At 50.6% G+C, this 16,314-nt stretch overlaps 1 protein-coding gene across 4 annotated transcripts in view; it reads left to right on the top strand.

Moving 5' to 3' along the window:
- The first annotated feature begins 13,968 nt into the window (after nucleotides 1-13,968).
- The window catches only part of MTMR12 (myotubularin related protein 12), an 88,814-nt gene continuing 86,468 nt past the window's right edge, over nucleotides 13,969-16,314 (top strand). For all 4 annotated transcript variants that reach the window (XM_032136002.2, XM_032136001.2, XM_032135999.2 and 1 more), the window contains exon 1: nucleotides 13,969-14,186. In XM_032136002.2, coding sequence (XP_031991893.1) covers nucleotides 14,106-14,186 — 81 coding nt within the window. In that variant the 5' untranslated portion in view covers nucleotides 13,969-14,105. The remainder of the gene's footprint in view (nucleotides 14,187-16,314) is intronic.

Below are 16,314 nucleotides of genomic sequence, written 5' to 3'. Positions count from 1 at the left end.
TTTTCAGACAACTTAAACATGTGTAAGACATTTGCAGCATCTGAGGTTGCCTTGTTTGGTGCTGTACTTGGCTGCTTTCAGAACCCATTCCAGAGGCCAGGTGAATGAATGGTGAATAGACTCCAGTGTTCTGGAGGGAGGTAGGGGGACAGGGAAACGGCTGATCATGAACAATGCCGAAGCAGAAAAGTTACTCTGTAAAATACAGAGATGTTTCTTTGCAGCTTAACAATTTCTATTGCTTATGTTCTCTTTTTTACCTTTGGACAAAAAGGATTTTTTAAAAATTTGTTTGATTACATTTTAACCCTGAGGCAGATGACCTTTACAAATATTAAACAGTGGGCCTTTCACAACCTCTGGTTTCTTTTACAGCCACCTGAACAATAAGCCTTTCAGCTAGCTCTTCAGTGAGTGGGAACGGTTAGCCAAGCCCAAAACAGGTCTGACTGCACTTTGAGCAAAGATCAAATATCCCAGCAGTGAGGCACGCCTAGCCTGTTTTTATTTGAGAAGGTTCCCCCAGCCCCTAAGTCAGCAACAGCTTCCTTCTAAGATCATTAGGCTCCAAACACCAGCAGCCCTCCCCTGTGGAAAAGAGGTGTCTTCTCATTGTTCTTCCAGATTTTCAAACCCTATTCAGCCCTGAACAAAACTTGGAAGGAAGAGAAGATTGTCTCAGTGTCATCTTCCTTCAGCTTAAAGAACAGAGAGCCTGGTTGTTCTCACCCTTCCCTGATCAGCTCAGCCCAACCAGAAATTCTCAGATCTAAACTTAATGCTTTGATCTCAGATAAAATCCAGAAGGGAGAACACATTATTTTTATTTGTGATGTGCAGCCTTTGTTTGATTGAATGACATGTAAAGCATTTAATTGTGTCAATCTTAATAATTTGAGACATCAACAAGCTTCTTCATTCCTCCCTCCTGGATGGAGATCATCCCTAAGTCAGATGCCTGAACTTGACCTCTATTATCCTGGAATGAGTCAAGAGAAATTTAAATGGGGAACACAACAGGTTTTTCTAGCTGCTACTTCCCTCTTCCACACCCCGACTCTCCTTCCCTCCCAACATGACTGCGCACACATACACATACACGCGCCATGACGGCTCTGAGCCAGGAGAGAGACAGGTCCGGAAAGAGCAGAGGGAGAAGGAGGTAGTGTCATTCCACTTATCGCCTCCCTACAGTTTGCCTGTCATTTGGGGGATGTAAGAGAAGAATGGGCCTGAGCCCTGCACCTCTGTCTGCGAGTTTTGTAGCTGGTAGACCTCCTGACCAACGACCTCGACCCTGCCACACACGCACGCACACACATACTTGCATGCACACACACACACATGCACACATGTGCACACATGCACACGCATGGTATGGAGTGGTTGAAATGGAGCCATGGCCTTTCCGGGTGCTGCAGAGCTTGTCTCTATGTCTCCCAAGTTTTCCACGGCCCTCAAGTGAGACACAGCAAGTAATTAGGAGAGAGAGCCAAGGTGCAACTGGGAGGCCGCCCAGCAGAGGAAATGAGCACACCGGTTCAAGGACATGGCATAAGCCAGCCAAAGGGTGAGAAAGGACTTAGCTGCATCTCTGAGGAAGCACTGAGCCAGCGAGCTGCACAGGAGCAGGAAGGAGTGACGGCAGGCCTGAGTTGGCACCCTCTGAGCCAAGCACCTTCCCTGCCAAGGAACGGACAAGCCCAGCCCTGGGACCCAAGTCAGGGAGATGGGCAATCCCACCCATCCCACCTCAGATAGAGGCTCTGTGCACTCCTAGAGCCTTCAATTCATCCCAGAGGGGAGAGGGAGGAAAACAGAGAGAGGAGCTGGAAATGAACTGTGACTGGCTCATAAGGCCCGGATTGACAAAGAAAAAGCTCAGAAATAACCGCATTCAGGCCGGGTGCAGTGGCTCATGCCTGTAATCCCAGCACTTTGGGAGGCCGAGGTGGGCGGATCACAAGGTCAGGAGATCGAGACCATCCTGGCTAACACGGTGAAACCCCATCTCTACTAAAAATACAAAAAATTAGCCGGGCATGGTGGCGGGCGCCTGTAGTCCCAGCTACTCGGGAGGCTGAGGCAGGAGAATGGCGTGAACCCAGGAGGCGGAGTTTGCAATGAGCCAAGATCGCGCCACCGCGCTCCAGCCCGGGCAACAGAGCGAAACTCCGTCTCAAAAAAATAAAATAAAATAAAATAACCGCATTCAGTTGCCTGCATCAGACCACTTGGCTTAGAATCAGGGTTCAGAAGTTACATGGTCAGAGTAAGTGTCAGGATGGCACTGACCAGCACTGTGATCCTGGGCGAGTTGTTTTACTTTTCCGAGCCCTGTGACCCTGCCTTCAAAATGAGTTTTCTCCCAGCCCTGGGAGTTACAGTTCTATAGCCCCCAGGTGGCCTGCAGCTCAAGCTGAGCTTCTACTCCATGCCTGATGTGGTTGTGGGCCCAGTAAGTGTGCCCAGAGGAGGCCTGGTGACAGAGGGAAGGGAAGAACCAGGCCCAGCCTCCTTTGTCATCTTCCTTTATCTTGTGCAGCTACGTGGGAGAATTTCCCAGTCTGTGCTGAGAATACCTTTCTTGTCACCACTTTTGAAATCGTCCTGTAGAGGGCACAGTGTCCTCGTCCCCGCGGCTCCCATGGTTCAGTCAAGTCCTGAAGGCTTTTCTGTCCATCTGTTGATCTACTCAAAGCACTGAGGATGGCACTTTGGTAACAGGGCATATCGGGGAGCGCAGGAGAGGCCTTTGACCGTGAGGAGCTCGCAGTAGCTCTCAAGAAGAAAAGACATGGACCTATTCCAGTCAATCCGAGACATATTCATGAGGACAGACGAAGATAGCAAACAGAATCTAGATGCTTAATAATTCAGAAAGAGGCCGAGTATAGTGGCTCAGGCCTGTAATCCCAGCACTTTGAGAGGCTGAGGCAGGCAGATCACCTGAGGTCAGGAGTTCAAGACCAGCCTAGCCAACATGGTAAAACCCTGTCTCCACAAAAATACAAAAATTAGGCATGATGGCAGGTGCCTGTAATCCCAGCTACTCGGGAGGCTGAGGCAGGAGAATCGCTTGAACCAGGGAGGCAGAGGTTGCAGTGAGCCGAGATCACATCACTGCACTCCAGCCTGGGTGACAGAACACAACTCCATCTCAAAAAAAAAAAAAAAAAAAGAATTCAGAAAGAAGGTGGGGCGCGGTGGCTCACGCCTGTAATCCCAGCACTTTGGGAGGCTGTGGCGGGTGGATAGCTTGAGGCCAGGAGTTCAAGACCAGCCTGGCCAACATGGCGAAACCCTGTGTCTACTAAAAATACAAAAAGTAGCCAGGTGTGGTGGCACATATCTGTAATTCCAGCTACTTGGGAGGCTGAGATGGGAGGATCACTTAAACCTGGGAGGCGGAGGTTGCAGTGAGCCGAGATCATGCCACTGCACTCTAGCCTGGGCAACAGAGCAAGGCTTCATCTCCAAAAAAAAAAAAAAAAGGATTCAGAAAGAGTCTAACTCTAGATCACTTCCAACAGTATCTAAGGAAGATATTAAAAGAGCTGGTAGCATTGAGAGCAGACATTTGGATGGGATGACTTGGTGACCCACACCAAGACAGGCAGAAACAGAAAATGGTGAAGTTCTTGGTAAAGGCTCATGTTTTTATGTTAAAATTTAGATTACTTTAATTCCTACTATAAAATGGCTAATATTATCTTATACGACTTTCACCTCAGTTAAAAAAAGCTACATTGAGACAGCAAAAAAAACTAATTTATTTATTGTTGGGGCTAGGAAATAATTCTCATGGCTCAAAATCCAAAAGTTTAAAAAGGGCATTTTTTTCCCAATAATTTCTCCAAATACCCAGTTTCCTTTTGTTTGTTTGTTTGTTTATTTATTTGTTTTGAGAGAGAGGCCTACTCTGTCACCCAGGCTGGAGTGCAGTAGTGTGATCTAAGCTCATTGCAACCTCTACCTCCTGGGCTCAAGCAATCCTCCTGCCTCAGCCTCCCAAGTAGCTAGGACTACAAGCATGTGCCACCATGCCGGGCTAATTTTTGTATGTTTTGTAGAGACAGGGTTTCACAATGTTGCCCAGACTAGTCTTGAACTTCTGAGCTCAAGCAATCCACCCATCTCAGCCTCCCAAAGTGTTGGGATTACAGGTGTGAGCCATCGTGGCTGGCCCAGTTTCCCTTTCTTTTTTTTTTTTTTTTTTCTTTGAGACAGAGTCTCACTCTATCACCCAGGCTGGAGTGCATTGGCACGATCTTGGCTCACTGCAAGCTCTGCCTCCTGGGTTCACACCATTCTCCTACCTCAGCCTCCCGAGTAGCTGGGACTACAGGCACCCGCCACCATGCCCAGCTAATTTTTTGTACTTGTAGTAGAGACGGGTTTTCACTGTTTTAGCCAGGGTGGTCTTGATCTCCTGACCTCGTGATCCGCCCACCTCAGCCTCCCAAAGTGCTGGGATTATAGGTGTGAGCCACCACACCCAGCCCCAATTTCCCTTTCTAAAAGCAATGAATGTTATAGTTCCCTTTGTATCTATCCAAAGATGTTCTATGCAACTATAAAGAGATAGGTACCACTGTGGGAGGCCGAGGGGGGAGGATCACCTGAGGTTGGGAGTTCAAGACCAGCCTGGCCAACATGGTGAAACCCCGTCTCTACTGAAAAACACAAAAATTAGCTGGGCATGGTGGCATGTGCCTGTAATCCCAGCTACTCGGAAGGCTGAAACAGGAGAATCATTTGAACCCAGGAGGTGGAGGTTGCAGTGAGCCAAGATCGTGCCATTGCACTCCAGCCTGGGCAACAGAGTGAGAATCTATCTCAAAAAAAAAAAAGAAAAGAAAAAGAAAAAAAGAGATACATGTAGTCTATAATCCACCCATTTTTACAGACGCATACTGCTCTGCACCTTGCTTTAATCACTCACTATATCTTGGCTGTCATATAATATATGTCAACACTCTAAACACTTTATATTTATTAACTCATTCAACCCTGTGAGGTAGTTGCCATTATCATCCTCACAACCATCATTTTTGTAGGTGAGAAAATTGAGGTCCAAGAAGATAAATGCATCATTAAGGGTCACATATTTAGTAATTGGTGGAGGCAGGACTTGAACCTAGGCAGTCTGAGTCCAGAATATCTGCCTTCAACCATGAAACTTTACAACCTTTACACATGTATATCTGTAGGCTAAACTTTTAGAAGTCAAGGCCCTGAGACGATTTATTTATTTATTTATTTTGGAGACAGAGTCTTGCTCTGTCACCCAGGCTGGAGTGCAGTGGCCCAATCTCAGCTCACTACACCCTCAGCCTCCTGGGTTCAAGCAATTCTCCTGCCTCAGCCTTCCAAGTACCTGGGATTACAGGCACACGCCACCACACCTGGCTAATTTTTATGTTGTCCAGGCTGGTCTCAAACTCCTGACCTCAAGTGATCCCCCCAGCCTTGGCCTCCTGAAGTGCCGGTATTACAGGCATGAGCCACTGTACCGGGCTGTGAGACAATTTTTGATGTACATTGCAAAATTACCTTTCCTCTTGCCCTGTCAGTTGACACTCACACCCTAATGGGTGAGAGTCCTCATTTCTCCAGTCCTCACTGAAGACTCACTTAATATTGTAGTGTCAGTGGTTGGTTAGGTGCTCATGATAAAGGAGACCATCCCTGCTCTTGAGAACTTCCAGTCTTATTAGGAGAGGCTAAGAGGTGAGTCACAGTGACCACTGGTAACCCCTACTTGATGAATAAACCAACCAGGTCATTAACTTGTGCTTTGAAGAAGGCAGAATACAGATCACAAAGAGTAGGCTCCTCAAGACTCCCACCACGCGACTAGCTTAGGTTGTGTGTTTTGTGGGCCATCTGGAGCAGCCGCTGCCATCACACCAGCTGGGACTGGGGGCAGTACAGGCAGTGGCAGCAGGAATGGCTATGAGAGTGGCAGTGGTGGCAGCAGGACCCCTGTGTCCCTGAGGCAGCTGACTGCGCTCCCCCACCCTCATACACCCAGGCAGAACCCACCCCCAGGCTCGGAGCCTCCACTTCTCTGGCCCCTGGCCCCGTGTTGCCACTCTCACCTGCCACCACCACGGGGAGGGTGTGGGGAGGAGGCAGACAGTTTCCAAAGCCCACCCCTCGGAGCACCCACCAGCGCCGGAGCCTGCTGCCCACTGGCTGGGGAGCAGCATGGTGAGGCACAGAGGGGCAGGCAGAGAGGGGCCCTAAGGCAGAGCTGGGCCTGGGGTTGTACTGCACTCTAGGGAGCTGGCAGGAGCCAGAAGCAGGCAGAAGCCCCACCCTCCCAGGAGTGGCTGCAGCCTCCCAGGTTGGGGCTGCGGACCCAGGCATCTCTGCACTTTTGGCGGGCCCAGGAAGGCCCCCCTTACCCCTGCAGGTGTCTGCTCCTGCTTCCTGGCCTCTTCCTGTTGTTGGCACACCCTCTGATCATGGGGTGGAGTTGAGGCTGAGCATGGGTGCTGTCACAGCCCAGCTGGGTGTGCACAGTCTTGAAGCAGCACTGACACACCAGCCCCTGCCACCTTGGCCCCCTCCAGACTTTGAGTACTGACAAGCATGGGAAAGAGGCCAAGGGGGTGCTGAGGACAGGCCCAGCACTGGCCTGCAGGCGCCCGTTGGCATGAATAGCCTGGGTGCCATGAACAGCAGCAGGAGGCAGGCAGGCTCCTGCGCAGAAGGGGTCTGGTCCCTGGTGAAGCCCCACCTTCAAACCAGGGAGGGCCTGAAGTCTGGGGGCTGGGCCACCAGGCCCCTGGACCAGAGGGGGAACTTGTGGTGCTTTTTCCTGGGCCCGCCCATGGCCTACCATGGACCAGTCAGCATGCACTTCCTCTCCTCTGAGGCCCATAAAAACGCCTGGACTCAGCCAGACTCTAACAGAGGATGGAGAAATTAAGGAAAACGACAAGGTGACCAGCTGCAGAGAGAAGTTATTCTCTCTGCTGACAGCAGGACACTCGTCAGGACGACCTGCACAGCAGAGAAGAGCTGTCCTGTCTGCTGAGAGCTAAACACTCATCGGGACACCCTGACTATGGAGAAGAGCTGCCCACTGAGGATCTCCTCTGAGCTATTTTATTGCTCAATAAAGCTTCTCTTCATCTTGCTCACCCTCCACTTGTCTGCGTACCTCATTCTTCCCGGATGCAGGACAAGAACCTGGGACCTGCCAAATGGTGGCGCTAAAATAGCAGTAACACAAACAGGGCTGAAACATGCCCCTTACCATATTGTGGGCCACAAGGAGGAGAGAAGAGAGAAGGAGAGAAGAGCTGTGGCCCTTCAGGCAGTCTAGACCTGGGAGCTACCCGAGCCAGGGCTGTGACTCCTGCTTTGGGGCCAGTGGTTCCTGGAGCCTCCAAGCTTCCAGGCACCGCCGCATTCCCTGGTGCTAGCTATGGAAGCTGCTTGCAGTGCACCTGGTTCAGCTGCAGCCTCACAGTGAGCTGGCACCTGGAGCTGCCTGCCGCACTGCAGCAGCCAGCATGCCTGACTGTGCACAGTGGCTGGATCCCGTGCTTGCTCACTCACACGCCCCTAGCCACTCTGCTCCAGACTTTTTGAAGGCATGGAATCGAGGCTGGTAGTGCAGGCCTTGAACCGCCTGCCAGGATGAGTGGGCCCAGGGGGCCCAAACCAAACTCAGGCAAAGGTGCCACCAGCCACAGAGGCTTCTGGCCAGAAAAGCAACATGCCCAAGGATCCCATAATAGTGTCAAGTTATCGGAATCATCACATTGCAAACTAACCTGACCACAAATGGATACTGAAAGTCAGGATAAAGTAATTATATGACACAGGATGATTTGAAAGATGGGAAATTTGGTGTCATGAACTAGAAATTTGAAATCTAGGGCGGGCCATGGTGGCTTACACCTGTAATCCCGGCACTTTGCAAGGCAGAGGCAAGAGGATCACTTGAGTCCAGGAGTTTGAGACCAGCCTGGGCAACATAGTGAGACCTCATCTCTACAAAAAACAAAACAAAACAAAAATTAGCTGGGCGTGGTGGCATGTGCCTATAGTCCCAGCTACTTGAGAGACTGAGACGGGAGGATCTTTACCTGAGCCCCGGAGGCTGATGCTGCAGTGAGCGATGATTGTACCACTGCACTCCAGCGGGGGCAATAGAGTGAGACCTTGTCTCAAAAACAAAAACAGGCTGGGCATCGTGGCTCATGCCTGTAATCCCAGCACTTTGGGAGGCCGAGGCAGGTGGATCATGAGGTCAGGAGATTGAGACCATCCTGGCTAACACGGTGAAACCCTGTTTCTACTAAAAATACAAAAAATTAGCCAGGCGTGGTGGCGGGCGCCTGTAGTCCCAGCTACTCGGGAGGCTGAGGCAGGAGAATGGCGTGAACCTGGGAGGCGGAGCTTGCAGTGAGCCGAGATCGTGCCACTGCACTGCAGCCTGGGTGACAGAGTGAGACTCTGTCTCAAAAAAAAAAAACAAAAAAAACAAAACACCAAACAAAACTATGAAGTTAAAAATCTAGTCCAAGGTTTGGGCCAGAAGTTAAAGACAAAGACAAACAATCAAACTTCTTTCTTTAACCAAGTCCCATAATTAATTAGCAGGGAGGAGTCACTTTGCTTTTCCTTCTGTAATCCCTGAAACTGAGTAAGTTATGTTCTACTTGGTGAGATCCTATAGAGCATAGCTATCACCTATTTAGTTCTTGCTGTGTACCAGACATCACCTGAATCAACTTGTTTAATCTTCCGAACAGTCCCTGTGATGGTTAACACTGAGTGTCAACTTGATTGGATTGAAGGATACAAAGTATTGATCCTGGGTGTGTCTGTGAGGGTGTTGTCAAAGGAGACAACATTTGAGTCAGTGGGCTGGGAAAGACAGTCCCACCCTTAATCTGGATGGGTGAAATCTAGTCAGCTGCCAGCACAGCTAGAATATAAGCAGGCAGAAAAATGTGAAAAGAGAGACTGGCCAAGCCTCCTAGCGTACATCCTTCTCCCATGCTGGATGCTTCCTGCCCTAGAACATCGAACTCCAAGTTCTTCAGTTTTGGAGCTCGGACTGGCTCTCCTTGCTCCTCAGCCTGCAGACGGCCTATTGTGGGACCTTGTGATTGTGTGAGTTAATACTTAATAAATGCCCTTTATATCTATATATATATATAGCATTAGTTCTGTCCCCCTAGAGAACCTGACTAATACAGTCCCCTAACCACCGTGAAGTAGTTATTATTGTTGTTGTCACCCTCATTTTGAGGTGAGGAAATAGAGGCACAGAGAGAGGAAGTACTTTGCCCAAAGACACAGAGATAAGACAGGGAATAGGCTGGGCTGGCTGCATCATTTGCAGGGCCAAGCACAAAATGAGAATGTGGGGCTCTGGCCAGGGAGTGGGGAAGTCAACCCCCCTTCTCATAGTGGATGGGTGACCCCTAAGGGACGGCTGCCTCTGCCACCCATGCCATATTTGGCACCTGGACGGGGGTGGGCGGAAGCCCCTGCCAGTCGCTGAGGCACTGCCAACCTAGGGCAGAGATAGCTGCCGCCTTAACCCGGAGACACCAGAGAGGGTCGGGGAGCTGTGCCTCACCCTGATCCTCTGTGAGACGTGCCCAGGCACCTACCGGGAGGATGGATGGCAACGGCAGCACAGGAGATTCCACCCGCCCACACCTCTGGGCAATGAGGCCTGGTTGCTGCCCTGGGTAGAAGTGAGCAGCAGTGTGGAGTTGGCTAGGCAGAACCACAGTGCAATGGGGTAGCAGGCACCCAGGAGGATAGAGGAGGGGCTGGTAGGTGGGGCTGTGTATGAGCTGAGGCGCCAAGACCCCTTGTGTGTGCCCCATTGCTCATCAACTGTTAACCTTCACTTAAAACACAAACTCAAAGATAAAATTACTAAGAAGCTCAAGGCTGGCCAGGAGTGGTGGCTCACACCTGAAATCCCAGCACTTTGGGAGGATGAGGTGGGTGGATCACAAGGTCAGAAGTTCAAGACCAGCCTGGCCGACATGGTGCAACCCCGTCTCTACTAAAAATACAAAAACTAGCCAGGCACAGTAGCAGGCGCCTGTAATCCCATCTACTCAGGAGGCTGAGGCAGGAGAATCACTTGAACCCAGGTGGCAGAGGTTGCAATGAGCTGAGATCACGCCACTGCACTCCAGCCTGGGCAACAGAGTGAGACTCCGTTCCCCCTGCCACCAAAAAAAAAAAAAAAAAGCTCGAGGCCAAAACTACAAAGGATTAAACCCCAAGCCCCCCGCCCCCTGCCCTTTTTTTTTTTTTTTTTTTGAGGCAGGGGCTTGCTCTGTCACCCAGGCTGGAGTGAGTGGCATAATCATGGGTCACTGCTGCCTCCAGGGCTCAAGTGATCCTCCCACCTCAGCCATTCAAGTAGCTGAGACTGGGACTACAGGTGCACACCACCATGCCAGGCTAATTCTTTGTATTTTTTGTAGAGACCGAGTCTCCCTATGTTGCCCAGTCTGGCTTCAAACTCCTGGACTCAAGTAATCTGCCTCTTTTGACCTCCCAAAGTGCTGAGATTACAGGTGTAATCCCACTGCACCTGGCCTCCGAGCCTTCTTAAGTATGAGATTCTGTGTGACTGCACTAGTTTCATGTCCAAAGAAGCCAGCCTTGGACATAGTCACATTTACTAACAACTATGGTGAAAGGTCATGGAAATTCAAAATACTTTGAAAAGTGAGAATGGAAACATTTTCTCAGTGTCTAAAAATCTGCCCTGCCATTCTACTTAGAAAAGTGAAGGCTGCTGCAAAATATAGTGATATTAGTCTTGACAAAGAAACGTATACTTTAACACTCCCATGAGGAATATCTTTTTTTATGAAGCCTTATTTTGTAACCATAATAGGTTTGTTGCCCAATGCACTGGACAAGTCAATACACCAAGACACCAGGTTACAGCAGTGAAAGAGGTTTAATTGTAGGGCTGCAAGATGAGGAGACAGGATTCTCTCATCAAATTCGTCTCCCTGAGGAGTCAAGGAGTTTTGGGCTAGGGTTTTTTTTGGGGGTGGGGTGGGGGTTGAGACAGGATTTTGCTTTGTCACCTAGGCTGGAGTGCAGTGACGTATCAGCTCACCGTAACCTCAAACTCCTGGGCTTAAACAATTTTTCCACCTCAACCTCCTGAGTACCTTGGACTACAGGCTTGCACCACCATGCCCAACTAATTTTTTAATGTTTCATAGAGACAGGGCCTCACTATGTTGTCTGGTCTGGTCTTGAACTCCTGAACTCAAGTGAGCCTCCTACTTTGACCTTTAAAAGTACTGGGGTTACAAGTGTGAGCTACTGCACCCTGCCTGGGGCTAGGGTATTTAAGGGTTTTGAAGTGGACCAAAGTGTGGAGATCATCAATTGGTTGAAAAGTGCAGGGCGAAGTCATGAGACAGAGAGATGAAGAAATTGTATTCTCACACTGATTCGGTTCGTGTGTGTGTGTGTGTGTGTGTGTGTGTGTTGGGGCGGGGGGCGGTCTTTAAACTGGTTGATGTCGGCTATTCTGCTGGAACTTAGGATCTGCCTAAGCAATTCTTAAATAAAACCCTTATGATTCCAGAGCCAGAAATCCTACCTATTGAAACAACAGGGATGCAAATGGTCAGTACCTAGTGTTACCTGAAGTTGAGTTATCAATACACAGAAGCAGGCCCAACTGCAGCCTGATTAATGCTTAGTTATAACTCTATTTCTGTGCAGAATTCTTCTCAACCTTGTAAGGATGGCCTCAACTTGGACTCCCCAAATAGAATTGACCACACTTTCATTGCGCTCCTTTCTAATTTGTATAATTATAATGCTAAGAACTTGGGATTTCGAATGAGACAAACCTGGGTTGAAATCCCAGCTCTCTCGGTGACTAGTTGTTGAGACCTGGCCAAATTACTTGCATCTCTGTTTTGTCACCTGGAAACAGGGACAAGGAAACTCAGCGGCGGCTGCAGCACAGCTATACCAAATAGGCTTACAGGTGGCAATCTAGCTGGAAACAGCTGCAGGACTTGTGTTGAAACTATGTTTGCAAAAGCAAGCACATTTGTTTTCACTAAGATTTTATATTTACTTGGAGTGTATTTGGGAAGGGGGAGCACATGGAGATTAAGAGGGTAAAAATCAAGGTCACCAATGAGAGTACTTAGCACAGTGCCTAATGCCTAAAAAATTAACTGCAAATATTTATCAGTTTTTTTCCACTAGATTGAATTTCTTAAGAGCTGGATTCTATCTTATTTATCTGCAACTAACAACGCTTGGCACCAAATGTAGAACTGAAATGAATTTTCTTTGCAATCTTGACTAAAAAACGGGGGTTTTAGCAATAACTTCGTAGAGTAAATAAAAATCTCTTAAGGGCTCTTGATATTCTTCCTGTTGGAAACACAAAGAAAGGAAAAGGTTTGGAAAAATGAAGTTGACAAAGTCTTTTATTATCAAACACTCAAACTTATTCCTTACTGCTTTGTTAACACTTGATTTGACACTTTTTTTTTTTTCTGTTTGAGACAGAGTCTTGCTCTGCCGACCAGGCTGGAGTGCAGTGGTGCGATCCTGGCTCACTGCAACCTTGGTTCAAGTGATTTCTCATGCCTCAGCCTCCCGAGTAGCTGGGATTACAGGCGCCCGCCACCACGCCAGGCTAATTTTTGTATTTTTAGTAGAGATAGGGGTTCTCCATGTTGGCCAGGCTGGTCTCGAACTCCTGGCCTCAAGAAATCCACCCGTCTCGGCCTCCCAAAGTGCTGGGATTAGAGGCGTGAGTCACTGTCTCATTTTTGTTTACATTTAAAATTATAAACCTTGAGGTCGGGCGTGGTGGCTCACGCCTGTAATCCCAGTACTTCGGGAGGCCGAAGCAGGTGGATCATCTGAAGTCAGGAGTTTGAGACCAGCCTGGTCAACATGGTGAAACCCCCGTCTCTATTAAAAATACAAAAATTAGCGGCATGGCGCTGTGGCTCATGCCTCTAATCCCAACACTTCGGGAGGCCAAGGCGGGCGGATCACGAGGTTAGGGGTTTGAGACCAGCCTGGCCAACATGGTGAAACCCTGTCTCTACTAAAAATACAAAAATTAGCCGGGTGTGATGGCAGGCGCCTATAATCCCAGCTACTTGGGAGGCTGAGGCAGGAGAATCGCTTGAATCCGGGAGGCGGAGGTTGCAGTGAGCCTATACTACGCCATTGCACTCAAGCCTGGGCGACAGAACGACACACGCACACACACACACACACACACACACACACACACACACACAAAATCAGCTTTACGTAGTGGCGGGCGCCTGTAATCCCAGCTACTCGGGAGGCTGAGGCAAGAGAATCGCTTGAACCTGGGAGACGGAGGTTGCAATGAGCCGAGATCGCGCCATTGCACTCCAGCCTGGACGACAAGAGCAAAACTCCGTCTCAAAAGTAAATAATAAAAAAAATAAAAAACCTTGAACCTCATCGATGTAAGTTGGGAACTCCTATAGCAAGATTCCACACATCCCATTTTTGGGCGTTTTATTCCAAAGACACAAGCAAAAGGAAGAAAACCACTGCCTTGAACCGCTGCTAACAACTTGGTGACTGCAGGATCATTGGACGACGGTTTTATCCTCGCCATCCAATCGTCAGAAAGTCCGGAGAGAACGCTCTCTGGATTGGTTGGAGGAAACATCTCTCCAAGTGCACTCAAGAAGGGGTTGGGAGCCGGGGGTTTGGCCGGCAACGCCTCTGGCCAATCAGAGAAAGCATGAAGGCGGGCTTTGCCGCAGGAAGGTGGTGAATCTCGGCGGGTCAGGCCCTCCTGCCGTGATGGGGGGCGTGGCCTCCAGTTGCGGTCTCCCGGCTCTCAGGGCCAGCGCGCGGGGTGGGCGGGGCCTACGGGCCTGGGCGGGGCGAGCGGTGTCAGCGGCGGAGCCGGATGCGGGCGGCACCGCGGCGGTCGCGGCCCTGGGGATGGGCGGAGCCCCAGCCGCTAGTGCTGGTGGCCGCCGCTGCTGCCCCAGCTGGAGCCCGAGCCGCCGCTTCTGCGTCCGCGCGTCGCTGCTTCCCAGGGCGGCGGTATGCTGGGGAAAGGAGTAGTCGGCGGTGGCGGCGGCACCAAGGCCCCCAAGCCCTCCTTCGTGTCGTATGTACGCCCTGAGGTGAGGGGGCGCCGCGCAGGCGGGGCGTCGGGCAGGGGCGGCCCGTGCGAGGGGCGCCGGGAGCCCCTTCCCTGCCGCGGGGAGTGCCGCGGAGCGCTTCCTGCCCTTGTGCCGGGCGATGGAGCAGCCAGGCGGGCTGAGGCCGCAGGAGCACGCTGGGGCCTCCGCGCGGGCCGGAGTGGGGACCCTGGCGCAGGCAGGCAGGTGCCCGAGCGCAGGGCCCTGTCGCTGGACGCTGGCGGAGGGGCCCGAGCCGAGAAGGGATTCCCCGGCCCGGAACGACCCTGGGGATTCTGGAGAGGACCTGGGGTTGTGGGCATTGCTGGGAGGGGTAGGGCCGGGGGTCGGAGCCCCCAGCGGGGCCTGCTCGGATCCCGCGTGGGTCCGTCCTGCCTCTGGACTTTCTCAGTGAGCGCAGGAGCCCGCCGGCCTCCGCTGCCTGCGTCTGAGTGCCTCGGCTGCCGCTGGCGGGATGCCCTGCACCTACGTCCGCCTCCCGTCAGCGCTGCGGGAAGAAGCGGGGGTCGGCCTGGCCTCAGCCGGTCTCTGCCTCTCCCTTGGGAGTTCTCCGCTGTCGCTTCTTTCTCCTCATCTCCTCACCATCATCCTTTCCACCCACTTCTTACTGTTCTGAATCTTCAGGTCAAGAAGTTTGTTCATTCATTCAGAAAATACTTCTTGAGCTCCTACTGTGCGTCAGGCACTAAGTGCTTGTGATAGACATCAGTGGACAGGACAGAGATCTCTGCTCTCCTCGAGCTTATTTGAGGGGGAGAGGAGAAACAGGGTGAATTATAGATATTTAAGTAAATTATACGGTGTAGTAGGAGGTGATAAATATCATGGGAAAGAAAAGAAATCTTTTTCCTCCTCGCAAAGGTGGCATTTTGAGCCGAGACTTGAAGATACGAGGGGTCTGAGAGAAGAGTCGTCCAGGTAGAGGGAACAGCCCCTGGGAAGGTCGTGAGGTGGGAGTGTGTCTGAAGAGTTGGTGGAACGTCAAGGAAGCCAGCATGGCAGAGGCCCATGGACAAGGGGGCAGTCATAGGAGAGGAGGTTAGAGAGATCAGAACTTGTAGGCCTTGCTCAGGGCTTCTTGAGCAATAGTTCTTAATCCAAATGCCTAATGAGATGCCTTCTCATTTTGGATCTGTGAAGGTTTTTTTCTGCCCTTCTCTCCAGCAGAAGTGCAGAAGCACCACCAAATTTGTTGCAGATGTCTTCCCACCTCTGTAATGCAGAAGCACGTGGGCTGTGGATGAGAGATCTGATCAGGGACTCCTTCTGTAAAGACCACCTGGGGCCTGAGGCATTTGCATATGTATCTTTAAATTCAAGATCTGTATGTTTTCTCCAGGGGAGAGTGCTGTTAAAATGGTTCTTATTTTTAGTCGTAGTTGTAAAGTACCATTTCCTCTGTTAGCACTTGATGTGGAGTCAGGGTCATCTTAAAGTTTCAGCAGGCTTCCCATGTAGTATCACATTTAAGCAATATGGTCAATTTCTCTTTGTGTCTTTTTAAAACATTTAAAAATTTAAAAAGGCCGGGCGCGGTGGCTCACGCTTGTAATCCCAGCACTTTGGGAGGCTGAGGCGGGCGGATCACGAGGTCAGGAGATCGAGACCACGGTGAAACCCCGTCTCTACTAAAAATATAAAAAATTAGCCGGGCGTGGTGGCGGGCGCCTGTAGTCCCAGCTACTCGGAGAGGCTGAGGCAGGAGAATAGCGTGAACCCGGGAGGCGGAGCTTGCAGTGAGCCGAGATCGCGCCACTGCACTCCAGCCTGGGTGACAGAGCGAGACTCCGTCTCAAAAAAAAAAAAAAAAAAAAAAAAAAATTAAAAAAATTTTTGTGGATATAGTAGGTGTATATATTTAATGGGATACATGAAATATTTGGGCTGGGCGTGGTGGCAGACGCCTGTAATCCCAGCACTTTGGGCAGGCTGAGGTGGGTGGATCACCTGAGGTCAGAAGTTGGAGAACAGCCTGGCCAACATGGTGAAACCCTAACATTAGCCAGGCATGGTGGTGCACACCTGAAATCCCAGCTACTCGGAAGGCTGAGGCAGGAGAATCACTTGAACCCTGGAGGCGGAGGCTGCAGTGAGCCGAGATCGCGCCACT

The sequence above is a fragment of the Hylobates moloch genome, unplaced genomic scaffold, assembly GCF_009828535.3.
Source record: "Hylobates moloch isolate HMO894 unplaced genomic scaffold, HMol_V3 SCAFFOLD_17, whole genome shotgun sequence".
NCBI classification, from domain to species: Eukaryota; Metazoa; Chordata; class Mammalia; order Primates; family Hylobatidae; genus Hylobates; species Hylobates moloch.
This window is presented reverse-complemented; position numbering and strand designations above follow the sequence as displayed.